Genomic DNA, 12500 nt, shown 5'->3' with positions numbered 1-12500 from the left:
TACAGGCCCATTTGTTGCTCGATTGATTACAAGAGGACCACACTCATCGGACACCTGAGTATTAAAGTATCACTAACCTCAGGGGCTATGCAACCTAAAAGAAAAACATTTTCTGAATATTCAAGCTAAATTACATTATTTAAATTTAGCAACAGTATACCCCCCCCACCTCTAAACGTGCCTATACGGATGAAAGACTTTACATAATATATGTAACATTAACGCGATAAATGTATGACTAATTTGGACGCATCCTATAGAGTCAAAATCGTGGGGCTGCGAAACTTACCATTTTCGTACATCCTTTTCTGCTTTTCCAAATGTGTATTTAGGTTTTTACCGTACCAGCAAACGTAAAGAAGTCTTACAAATCAAAAAGAAAATAATCACTATCATAATATTGGCCCCAACCTGGAGCCAAACCCTTTACCACCTGGGATCATGGAATTTACAAATTTGGCAAAGGACTACCTACACCTTCTAAATATCCATTTATTTTCCATTTAGTATCAATAGCATTAAATATTTCTTTTTCAAAATACACATAAATACTATATACTAAGTTTGAACCTGGCCTGGAGTAAGAACTTCTACCCAGGGGATCATGAAATTTACAATTTTTGTAGAAGCCTTCTTGTTCTACATCACTATGCATTTATTTCTTAAATATAAGTTGTTGTAGGGAAGAAAAGGTTTGAAAATTGGTCAATGTTTGGCAGTTTTTGCCCCGCCCCTAAGGTTCCAGGAGTCTTAAAATTTACAATTTATGTCATCCTTGTCCCACAAATGTTTCATACCATATGAAAGCAATTGAAATGGTGCATGCAGTTGTCAAGAAGGTGAAGATTGTTAACACATTTAATCACTGGCCATTTTGACCCCACCCTTATACCAAAACCCCTATTCCTTAAATCCAGAAATTTACAATTTTGCTAAAGGGCTACATGTACTTGCTAATTCTAAATATCCATTTAGTTTCAATTTAGTATCAATGCCATTACAGATGGGGTGTTTTTTTGGTTTTTTTTTTTTTTTTTTTTTTACATGTTTTACACATAAATACCATATACCAACTTTGGCCCCGCCCTGGCGTCAGAACCTCAACCCCGAGGATCATGAAATTTACAATTTTGGTAGAGGTCGCCCTGCTTTACCTCACATGTAAATGCCGGAACCGGTGACTAAAAAGGCTACGCTATTCCTCCTAGGCACCTGATCCCACCTCTGGTGTGTCCAGGGGTCCGTGTTTGCCCAACTATCTATTTTGTATTGCTTATAGGAGTTATGAGATTGATCACTGTTCGTTATCTTCACCTTGCATATGATAGCACAAATCAATGTGGTGTATGCACATGGACCTCTATATATGCAATCTCTTGACGCGTCGCGGTAGCTCCATAGTTATAGAGCGTTCGATTCGTTACAAGGATCCATGAGGCGTTAAACTGAAGACGAGAAAAAAAGCCAGCAACTATTCCTTCACAAAGTTCGGCATTTAGAAATGAGAGTCGCGAATCTTGCGATTGAGACATGAAAAACTTGGGGCACCGTGCTGGTATAAATGTGTAGCATCGTCTTGATATAAGTGGAAAAAAATTCGAGTGAGAAAAAAAATTCGATGCAATAAACTAGCCGGCCATGACTTGTGACCTGTAAATACTTTATAGTATTTCTGGGGTACTGCTAAACAGAGTACTTTAGAGTACGCTGGTAAAATGTCAAATCTAATGCAATTTAAGTTTATTTGTATGTATATCCCTTAAATAAACATGATTATAAAATAATATTGCAATATTTTTCACAAGTACCTGATTTTTAGCGATATTTTGACCAGAAAACATTAGATTTATTAAAGATTTACGGCATCTCGATCCCGATTATTAGTATTTTATTTGGATAAAGTATTTGAGCGATGTGACATTACACCAGTATTAAACCCAAGTACCAATGATTTATTTTCAAGGAATTCACTGTTCAGTTGACAATAAAAAGACTCAATGCTTAAAAAATAAGATAAAGGCGTAATCTTGGAAATTTAGATGTAATGCCCTAGTGTTAAATAATGTAACTACATGTATGTAGTTAAATTTGATCGGGATCGTGATCAAACGGTAAACTGCAACTTGAAATAATCCCTAAACTAATGAAAACAAACACAATATATTCCAGGTATACATTTATTAGGTTAAATTAAAGTATAAACATTTACGAACAGCGGTTAAATTGCATTAAATTGTGAAGTTTTACCAGCGTACTCTAAAGTACTCTGATTAGTAGGACCGATTCCATATTAAGTATCATGGCTTAGTACATGTTTCACACCTCGAACAAAAGGTTTTTGCGTGTACCAAATAACTTGGTACACCCCAAGTCCAAGCTTCATGGTTGGGTAACCGGTCCATTGTATTTCTAATTATCAAACCAATAATTAGCAATGATTGGTAAGAATCAAGGAAGGGTGTCGCGCTTTCTGAATACGGCGTGTCGGTTACTAGACTTGGTATGGCGCATTGAATATTAAAACAAAAACAGAAAAATTTGGGTGGCTTGGGCGACCATCAAAAACAAGAGATCAGACATGCTCTAATTAAGATATATTTACTCTCTCTCTCTCTCTCTCTCTCTCTCTCTCTCTCTCTCTCTGAGTTATCTGTTATGCCCTATGCATCACTACATGTAACACTTTATAGAAATAGTATAGGATGTGTACTCACCATCTTCGGTCACAAAGCGATACATCTACCAATCTATCATTTGAAACAAATTTAAAAGACACAGGGACAGTTTTATATCACTCTATCAGCATAGCTGACCCTTTTTGTTGGTCACCCAAAATAGTCTGTTTTCAAGATCATTTTCAGATATGATATCTAGGAAACGCATGAAAGTATTTTTTATCATGCCCGAAAATGTCCAAAAGATTAGTTTTAGTAAGTTCTTAGCTTAAATCCATTTGAAAAGAGATGGCAGACACTCTTGAAACATGAATGAAAATATATTGAATGTGTACGAAAAACTAATAATACTTGTAAACTACTCATTATGCACCCTCACCTGGCTGTTGAATACAGGTAAACTATCCATTGAGGACACAAATTATCAAACCCAGCCAATACAAAATTGCACCAATTAAGATAAATGCAGATGATCTTAATCAAACTTTAAAGGGAAAAAATACGGGAGGGTAATGATAAATTAAATAGATACCACAAAGAATTTTCATTTCTCGTGTGAAACATGTACTAAGTATGTCGTTAAACTTTTCTCTTGTCACTCGATTTGGTCTCTCGCTTCGCTTGGCACCCAATCTCATGGTGCTTGAGAAAAGTTTACCAAGATATACATAGTGTATTAGAATATGCGATATAATGCAGCTGTTCCTGGGGCACTTCAGGAAGTGCTTAAAGAACAGCAGGGATACGGAAATGATAGAAAACTGTTATAATCTCCTAATGCTAGCTTTGGGTTGACATCAGACAACCAGGAGTTCTTTTCCGAATCAGAAATCGTTTAATCCGCTGACTGATCAGACATCAAATGTAAAGTAATTTATCAGTCCACGACTTCCTTTCTTCACAGCATCCATGACATCTCTAAGACGTAACTAAATCGCATGTTGAGCAGAACTTTTGATTTGCTACATTTGTAGCATACATATATATGCACTTTAATTGAACCATTCTCTTCCACGATTTTGAGCTTTGTGGTGTGATAGTTTCCGAATGATCCTCAACAAGATATCTTACTGCGCTTTGTGGTGTGATAGTTTCCGAATGATCCTCAAGAAGGTGTTTTACCGCGCTTTTCTTCTTCATCTCCTGTTGGTAGATTGCTGCAGACGTGATTTCTTTAACTGACTTCTTGTCATGTGTTAAGCACATGCGTATATATCTCATACTCTCCCCTATCTCTCCTATACTAAAAGGAGCGCAAGTAAATGGAGTGTTTGGAATTATTTTGGGAACGGGGCTTTGACCTAAAAGTCAAACCTCTCTCTTTTTTCATCTCTTTCTCTCAACTACAAGGATGAAAAGTTGAAGATAACAGTGGTCAATCTCATAACTCCTATAAAGGTGAAGATAACGAACAGTGATCAATCTCATAACTCCTATAAAGGTGAAGATAACGAACAGTGATCAATCTCATAACTCCTATAAAGATACAAAATGAAGAATAGGGTAGATATACCAGATCATAATCCTTTTCAAGATAAGAAATGATGAAAATATGGAGGCATCAATTAGAAGTCTTTATCGCAAGAGTTACTAAACCAAGAAAGCTTCCTTAATGAGTGGAGATTCAAAGGTTTTCAAATCATGCCCCCCCCCCTTTTTTTTAAAGACCAACTCTGCTTTGATTAGCCATATTAATTTCATTATGCAGACATCAACAGATAGTGCAAATTCTAAACTGCCAGTAGTGCGAGATAGGGCATCAGATATATAAATGTGCTGTACAAAATGCACTTGTGTGCGATAGGGCATCAGATAATCAGACTTGAACAGAAAAAATAATTTATAACTTCTCCACGGCAATATTTATATGCAAGTTCGAATTCAGCTTACCGTGAATAATAATTATATGTTAACCTTTACAACTTAGAATTCATATAATAATAATATATGACACTTTGAGTTCGAATTCAGTTGACCGTGGATACATATTACATATCATAGAATATGGTTACATGTACTTTGAATTCAGTTCGTAGTTTGAATTTAACTTACCGTGGAAAACAATCTTAGGACATTATAAGTTCGAATTCCACTTACCGTGAATAATGATAATTTTATATAATATGGTTTGTTCGAATTCAGCTGACGTCATATGAATATTATAAGTACATGTACGGCTATGTGCCACTCTGTTTTAGCCAGCGGACAGTGTTATTCTTGTATCAGTTGGCTGATGTCATTCAGATGATCTTTCCAGTTCCATGGAGCCTTTTGTCAAATAAATAATGCACTATTACCTGTGATGTACTAGATACCTGAACACATTACAGTTCAGCTGGTGAGAGTGGATACCCCAGGGGATCGAAATCCTTAATTCACTGAGTAACAAATATTTTCACTATGAAGCATTTACTAAGTCCAATTCGTTACCCGTGGCCTTAGGTGATGTATTTACAAATGTGAACGGGAGTGCGTTTTCAAAACTGGGCCATTGCTTGAACGTTCTTTGACTAAATATCGGAGTTCGTTGCCACTTCAGTTTGAAAGGAGAGAGAGAAACTGTCGACAACACGACGTCCGTCTTCATATATACATACGTCATGTGCAGCTTCAGAGCACTTAGATTTCAATGTTTCCGTTAAATGATCAAATGACAATGACGAGCGTTAAAAGTTCATAATGTACATTATCATTTCCCGTGAAGTAGACACGTCAACTAAAATTAAAGAAAAGAAGGAAATGGTGCAATATATTGATACATCAGACATACCGATGATACAATAAGCGCCTGTTTTAAATGATAAAGGGAACCCTTGTCTTTGTAATTCCAAACTTAAAAGTACAAAATCCCAGAGGTGCAGACAAATTCTTACAAAGAAAAGGAACATTAAACTTATTTACTAAATTAAACAAAATCAATAAATCATTAAAATGAAAATTTGAATTCGTTTTTAAAAATAGGAACTAAAAACTTGAATTACTAAATTATTGAACTTGAGTCCACACAACATGGTTATGCCTCAATATAAATATGACTAACACGGCTTAGCTGATCTAGAGAGGAGTTTTAAAAAAATTCCCCCTTTTTTTTTATTCATGTAGTAGGTACATTTGATCCTTGATTGTAGCGACGCCTTAACCCCAGGGTCAATGGAAGAAAACCTAAATGCAGGGCGTTTGCATTTCAACACTAAAACCTTTCTTTGTTGTTTTATCGGGCGATGAAGGAGTGGATGTAATTAGCATTGCAGAAAAAAATTCATAACTAGCGTAATGTTTTCCGCAATGATTGCCAACTTTATCACTCGATAAAACGACATAAAAAGGTATTTAAATTTTTTTATATTGGTATGTAATTTTTTTAAAATATAAACTAGATTTTAAGTACTGAAATGTATCGTTGACCATTTCGTTACTTTAAACGGAACAGCCTATGCAACCTTTGACCTTGACAACGCTCCATATTAGGTAATTATTACGCGAGCAGGTGGTATTTAAAAAAAACCGGATCGAACTAGGAGTAGTTTGGAACACATATGTATTCACTGTCTACGATGAAAGCAATGCCTATGAGAAAAAATTCACTACGCGTAAATATTGATATGATGCTACTCTCGAAATTATTGTTTTATAAAAAATTCATATCATATTATGACGTAAATCTTTGATTCCATATTTGCACGCAAGCCAACGCTTGTTAGATATGAATCTGCGATACATATTTATGCAGGAAGATTCCTTTACCACCTGCGCATGGTACTGAATCGATACGCAATAGTTTGTTCTGTGTATGATAAGTTTTTAAATCAAGGCAGGTTACTGAAAAATAAGTTGATGTTACAGGATTTTCAACAGTCTCGGTTAAAATTATCACCTAATTTACCGATACAACCTGTCACTAGGTCAAATGCTGTCTGACGTGCTTCATACCAATTGTTACACCGTTCTTTACATGCTACTTTTGACTACGGATTACTCCGGTTACCTGATCAAGATATATATTGCTCACAGTTACTCATTTAGAATGAAACCTTAACTGCCAGACAGTACGTTGATTGAATTCTGCAGTCTGTGTTAGTATTATTATTTATGCAGCATAGGCAAGGCAATGAATTAAGTTTTCAGCGGGGCAGTCCACGCAGACACACAATTCCTTCAGCTGAACGGCATCAATGTTCTAGATATACCCTCTATGCCCCTGGACGAACTAGATAAACGTGTGCGCAGCCTCAGCGCCAACGAAATAAACTGAGAGGGAATTGACACATGGTTTTCGGTCCACTCCCTTGACAGATTACGTCACTAAGTCCGTGACCCGGACGCCGATACCTAGCATTTAACTTTATAATATAGCCAATCGGGTAACGGCTTTCATTATAATTTTGGTAAATGTAAACATATTTCCGTCAATGTGCGAATGTGTTTGTTTCCAATAATGTAAATTATGTACATACTGCACGTCTTGCATTATAGATAACTTCTCTTACATTGTAAGTTTTCGAGATCATAGTCAATATTTTCCCTAACGTGTTTAAAGGCAAGCATAACATACATATTGACCGGAAATGGACTGTCATTAATGATTTTGTCACAAACTTAAAATTCAGACCTTCTAATAGTTGTTTAAAAGCTTTCAACGAAGTCGGAAACATTATTCCATGGAATTTGGTAATTTACTACCACACAAACGACACGGGTCCATCGGTAGAATTAATTACATAAACAGCTGATAAACACACGCGTTGGTATCCGTGTCTCTTATGAATGAAAGCTTTTGTTTTAATTGGTGGAACATTGGAGCCAATGAAAATTTGGCCACCGTTAAGTGGCGTAATCTGCATAGGGTTCGTGGGGAGCGGAGCGGACTGAAAACCCATAGCTTCCGACGCCGTTGCATTGTTGGAAGATTGGCGGAAAATTTCCCAAAAGATCATTCGGAGTGTCTTTCAGCCAATGACACGTCGTCTATACGCCGTTATCAACGCAATTGATGGTTATACCCGATATATCAGTGACGAAAACCACATTTCTGACACAACTCTCTTGACTTTCATTGCACAAGTAGCCTATCAGCGAATATCAATAACGTTTAAAATCAGTGTATATTAGAATTTTTATCATACATGTAAGAGATTATTTGTTTATTGAATTAATGAATAACACCAAAATTTATCCCTTCTACAAATGATGAATATTGCGTTTTTAAAGTCCGTCAGTATATCAATGACAGCACGTGGAGTAAACGTGATTTGGTACATTGTATATCTTTACATATACACACGTTGACTTGAGATTGAGTCTGCGTTTAAATATATATGTAGGAACTGTCCAGAAAAAATTATATAAGAGAATGGTAGCGTTTACATTTGCTGGCTAAAGACAATTATCCCCAAGTTAACAGTTCTGAGCCTGTGGCTCCCACAGGAGTTGTAATGACAATCAGGGGCGGATCCAGGAATTGCGGTTACAGGGGGCGCCACTTTATGAGGCAGGGGGTCTGGGGGCCGCCTTGAGGCGAAGTCCCCGGAAGCTCCTGGATTTTACAGATTTTATAGGGCTTGAAATATGTCTCCTATTTAGTCATTTGTACTATTTTCTATAATTTCTAATAAGGTGAAATTAATAAAATTACGCAAATTTTAAGGGTTTTTGGAACAAAATTAAATTCTCTCAGTAAAGTAATGCAAGACATCAAAAAGATTTTGTCATTTATTTCTCCGGGAGTGGAAGAAAGTATTGCTTCTTTTATCGTTTAGTACACTTTTCTAAACAAGATACCCCGATTTACCTTAAATTTGAAAATTTTAGGGGGCGCGCGCCGGCTGCGCCCCCCTTAAATCCGCCACTGCAATTATTCATTTAAGAAATAAATATCATTTTATGACAATGCATGAGGGTATGAACTGCGACACACTTAATGAATCGCGTTAGCGCTTCCTGAAAAGTATGCTGGCGTGAAGCGTTGCTGTTCATACTCTCATGTATATTTTTCTTACATTTTACTTTCATTTCTGTCGCATTATTCCCAGCTGTTAAAATAGTTAAGATACTACAATATCAATATTCATATGCACATTGTTCACACCCACGAGGAAATGGCTATCTTCTTTAATTGTTAAGGATATCGAAGGTAAAAACATTGACCCCTTTGGTCTTTAATCAGACCCCCAAAATGTAAGGGAATTTTCAATGAAGTATGACTTAACATAATTATACTAACACAGGTATAGCTTTTAGTTTAAGTCGAATTACTATTAATACATGGTTTGAATTGTGCACAAAATGTGTATTTACATTGTTATCATGACAATATGAACTTGCGGTCGAGTAACAAAAACAGAGAAAGTGCAAAATGTTTTCCGGCGAATCATTGTCAATTCGGCCAAAGAAAACACGGAGAATATTATTTTTATGAATGCACTAAATCAAACATCACACAAATCGGCTTTCAATTAATTTATGATACAGGCCATGTGAATACTTCGCACCTTCAGCGGCTAAAGTTTGTAAAGATACCGGTAACAAGGCTTGTGGATGACTAGAGAAAATCAATATCTCGTCCCACACATTTGTATACAAGATATCTTATTGTCAAGTTGAAATGGGTTAAGTCCATATTCTGATTTTCACGACAACGGCTGTGTTATGACGACCCATGGCACCGTCTCTGGAACTATTTAGACCAGTGTTCCATATCTCTCTTTGAAATTATGAGATAATCTTAAACACCGCTACACAATAATTAGAACCAACGTGGTAATATTCGAAACTTCGTATTTTTCATTAAAGAGGTGTTGCGCATTCAACAGGTTATTTTCTACTCTGTGCTCCCAAATGGATATTTAAAATGAAATTGTGTGTGCACATGCTGGCTTTTAAATTAGCGTTTGTGCTCTTAGACTTTACACCTGTGATGCTAACGGCAACCAGACTAAATAGGAACTGCTCCAGCGCCTGTACCTGTGAAAAAATAGAGGGTGCTGTCAAGAACATTCTCGTGATGGAGTGCAGAAAGAGGGACACGATATCTGGGATACCTCGAATCGACCCTGGTCTGATGGCTAACGTTACGGAACTGTAAGTATAAGAAGTCTAAGTAAAAATACTACTAGAATAAGCACGCAGTACAATTACTATATACATTGTAGATCTACAGGTCCCTGTAGTACTAGACTTACGTTTATCACGTTGCCTTTTTCTGTGAAAAGCATAATATGTTATATCTTTGTATTAGAACTTGTTGGATTTATATCTCTTATAATCCTTTTTCAAATACTAAACGCGCTATTTCTATTCTTGTATCATCTAGGTGCATTTGCATGCAAGTCCGTTTTCCGAATTGTAATTGAATATTTGCAGATATAATATAATTTAAACTTGTGGTCAATTACCGAAAAGCGCGACAGTTGTTCGATTGCTACAAGGAATTGAATTACTACCACGTGACATTTCTTGGCCAATACTTAACATCCCTGGGGAGGACTTATTCGGTTGTTAGTAACCGGTGTGACCGTCTCAGAGACAATGCATACACCAGACTATAGTGAAATGTGTTTTCTTTCACAACATTCCAGCTGCATTTTAGTCGATAGTTCAATTAGTTTATTCTTAGAAATTGTATCTCAAACAATGTTTGTAAGAATGGAACAATAACAGAATCTCGTTCCACGTTTTTAACATTTAATTATTTGTAATGCTAATTACAAGGAATAAAGAACTGCACGTACTTTTTATCTGTTCTGTCGTTTATAGTTTGCCCATTACCGTCCTACTTATTGCTTTGCATAAATTTCATTTACCCTGTACTGATGTACGTCATTAACACACTGTACAATCTGTCGTCTTTAATGCGGTATGGAACACGTTAACGGCCATATTGAATTTGCAAAAAATTTATAATTTCAAATGGCCATATCTTGAAAACGCCCCAACATTAATATGTCAAACAACCTTCATTTTATACACACTTTCAAAACATCATAGTGTAGAAAAATCCTTTGAGGGGGAGGCAATGTGTTGTTGGCCCATGGTCTACTATATACATACAATCTATTACGGTGTACATGTAAGAAGAATGAGTGTCCAAAACAAAAAAACTAGTTGAGATCTGAAAAAGAAACCCATTACAGTCTAATTTGAAATACTGAAGATCAATTAATGCTATAAACAAAATATTATGGGCATCAGAGTCTGTTGGAATGATTACAAGGAAAAAGTTCGATACTTGATCATCTGTGGAGATATTGAAGTACACAGGATTTTATGAATTTGCATGGCACCTTATCTCTTGTTTAGCGCCATTATGTGCAAGTTAACAGTATAACCAATATTCCACACATCTACAGACTATAAACAAATTTCGAATGACAGTGGGACTATCGAATCTCCAGTTATGAGTGAAAGTTTGGAGTGTCTCTGAAATCGGATGCAAATGGAAATACGAGACTTATACATGGAATTAACGTCAACAGTACAAAGTTTCTTTAGTTATTTGTTCAACTGAATAATAATTATATGTTAAAAAATTCAAGACAACATTGCAGCTTTGTTTGCTTCCATATAAATCATATCGGAAAACATGCTACGATGTAAAAGTTTGTAATTTGTTAAAAATGACGAAAAAATGTAAATCCAAAAACTAATTGGCTGGAAGACATACCCGCATCTTGATTAGGAATGCAAGATATTAAAGTATTACACAACAGCGTTTTGCCAGCCACAATATTTTCACACAAAACAAAAATAAAACACAACCTGAATCTTTACTGGAAACAGAAGAGATGCATAGATTGCAGTTTAGTTTTGAATTCAATTTGTGAGGTGTTCAGAATTGTATTAAGTGGTTCTATATTTCTATGCCAAAAATATACTTTAGCTGTATGACATGCATGTAAATATTGATAATAGATACAAATAGGCCGCGGGCCACAGATTCGTCGACCTAGAGTGGAGCGCAGATTCGAATCCCACCGCTGTAAGAATCTATTTGCGCCCTCTATCGGACCACAGTCATCGCAAAGCTATCATTTCAAAAGTGAGGCTAAATTTTTTACAAGATTTCAAACGATACATGTATATAATCGTAGTATAGCCTGGTATAAAAAGAAAAAAGTGTGTAAATTTTATGATGTAGCAATTGGAATTGTAGGAAGGTTGTTGATCAAGAACATAAAAAAACTTTTGTTTCTGTGTAGTCGGCTGTAAAGTACTTACATTAAGTGTATTAACATGCATAATTTCGCAGCTCATCAGATCAACTTTCCACGTGACACAAAATATTACACCACCATATTCTGGTGTATATTTCGACTATTCCACTCTTTTGTGAAACTTTTCTATGTATTTGACACATAATTTAAAAAATAGATCGATTATAACTTTGGTTTATCAATATGACAAAATAGCGCCTTTTTTGTAAGATGCCAAATATGGTACCATTAATTTTTTTTTTCAAAATGGAAGCAAAAGAAAATAATGTTATTCATATATTATACGTGGCTGTCAATTTTCCTTGGAGGAATCATTCTAGCTGTGCAAACATAAAGTCGGGTCGAAGTTTGGCGTAAAAATGAGTGCGAATGTTTTGTTTTTGGTATAATCTTATCAACGTCATAGAGAAAATCTTTACTTCTCAAGTATAAAGACAACTGTGTAACTACCCGATTGATTATATACGCTATTGATACCAAGAACACGTACACTGTATCATAGAACAAAATATTTACCAGCACCAAATACGATCATTTGTTGACTACATCAGGCATCTTCATTATGGCTGATTACGATGATAGTTGAGTGTCAAATACGTCGTTTGCAGATCAATCT

The 12500-nt window shown here is 35.8% G+C and overlaps 1 protein-coding gene across 2 annotated transcripts in view; it reads left to right on the top strand.

The window, feature by feature from the left end:
* The window catches only part of LOC125650049 (NT-3 growth factor receptor-like), a 97958-nt gene that overhangs the window by 10391 nt on the left and 75067 nt on the right, over positions 1 to 12500 (top strand). Inside the window, exon 2 of one of the 2 annotated variants that reach the window (XM_048877988.2) lies at positions 9575 to 9752. In XM_048877988.2, coding sequence (XP_048733945.1) covers positions 9589 to 9752 — 164 coding nt within the window. In that variant the 5' untranslated portion in view covers positions 9575 to 9588. Of the gene's footprint in view, positions 1 to 9321; positions 9753 to 12500 lie in introns of those variants that run through there. The other variant, XM_048877987.2, reaches the window with a different exon arrangement.

The sequence above is a fragment of the Ostrea edulis genome, chromosome 5, assembly GCF_947568905.1.
Source record: "Ostrea edulis chromosome 5, xbOstEdul1.1, whole genome shotgun sequence".
Classification (NCBI taxonomy): domain Eukaryota; kingdom Metazoa; phylum Mollusca; class Bivalvia; order Ostreida; family Ostreidae; genus Ostrea; species Ostrea edulis.
This window is presented reverse-complemented; position numbering and strand designations above follow the sequence as displayed.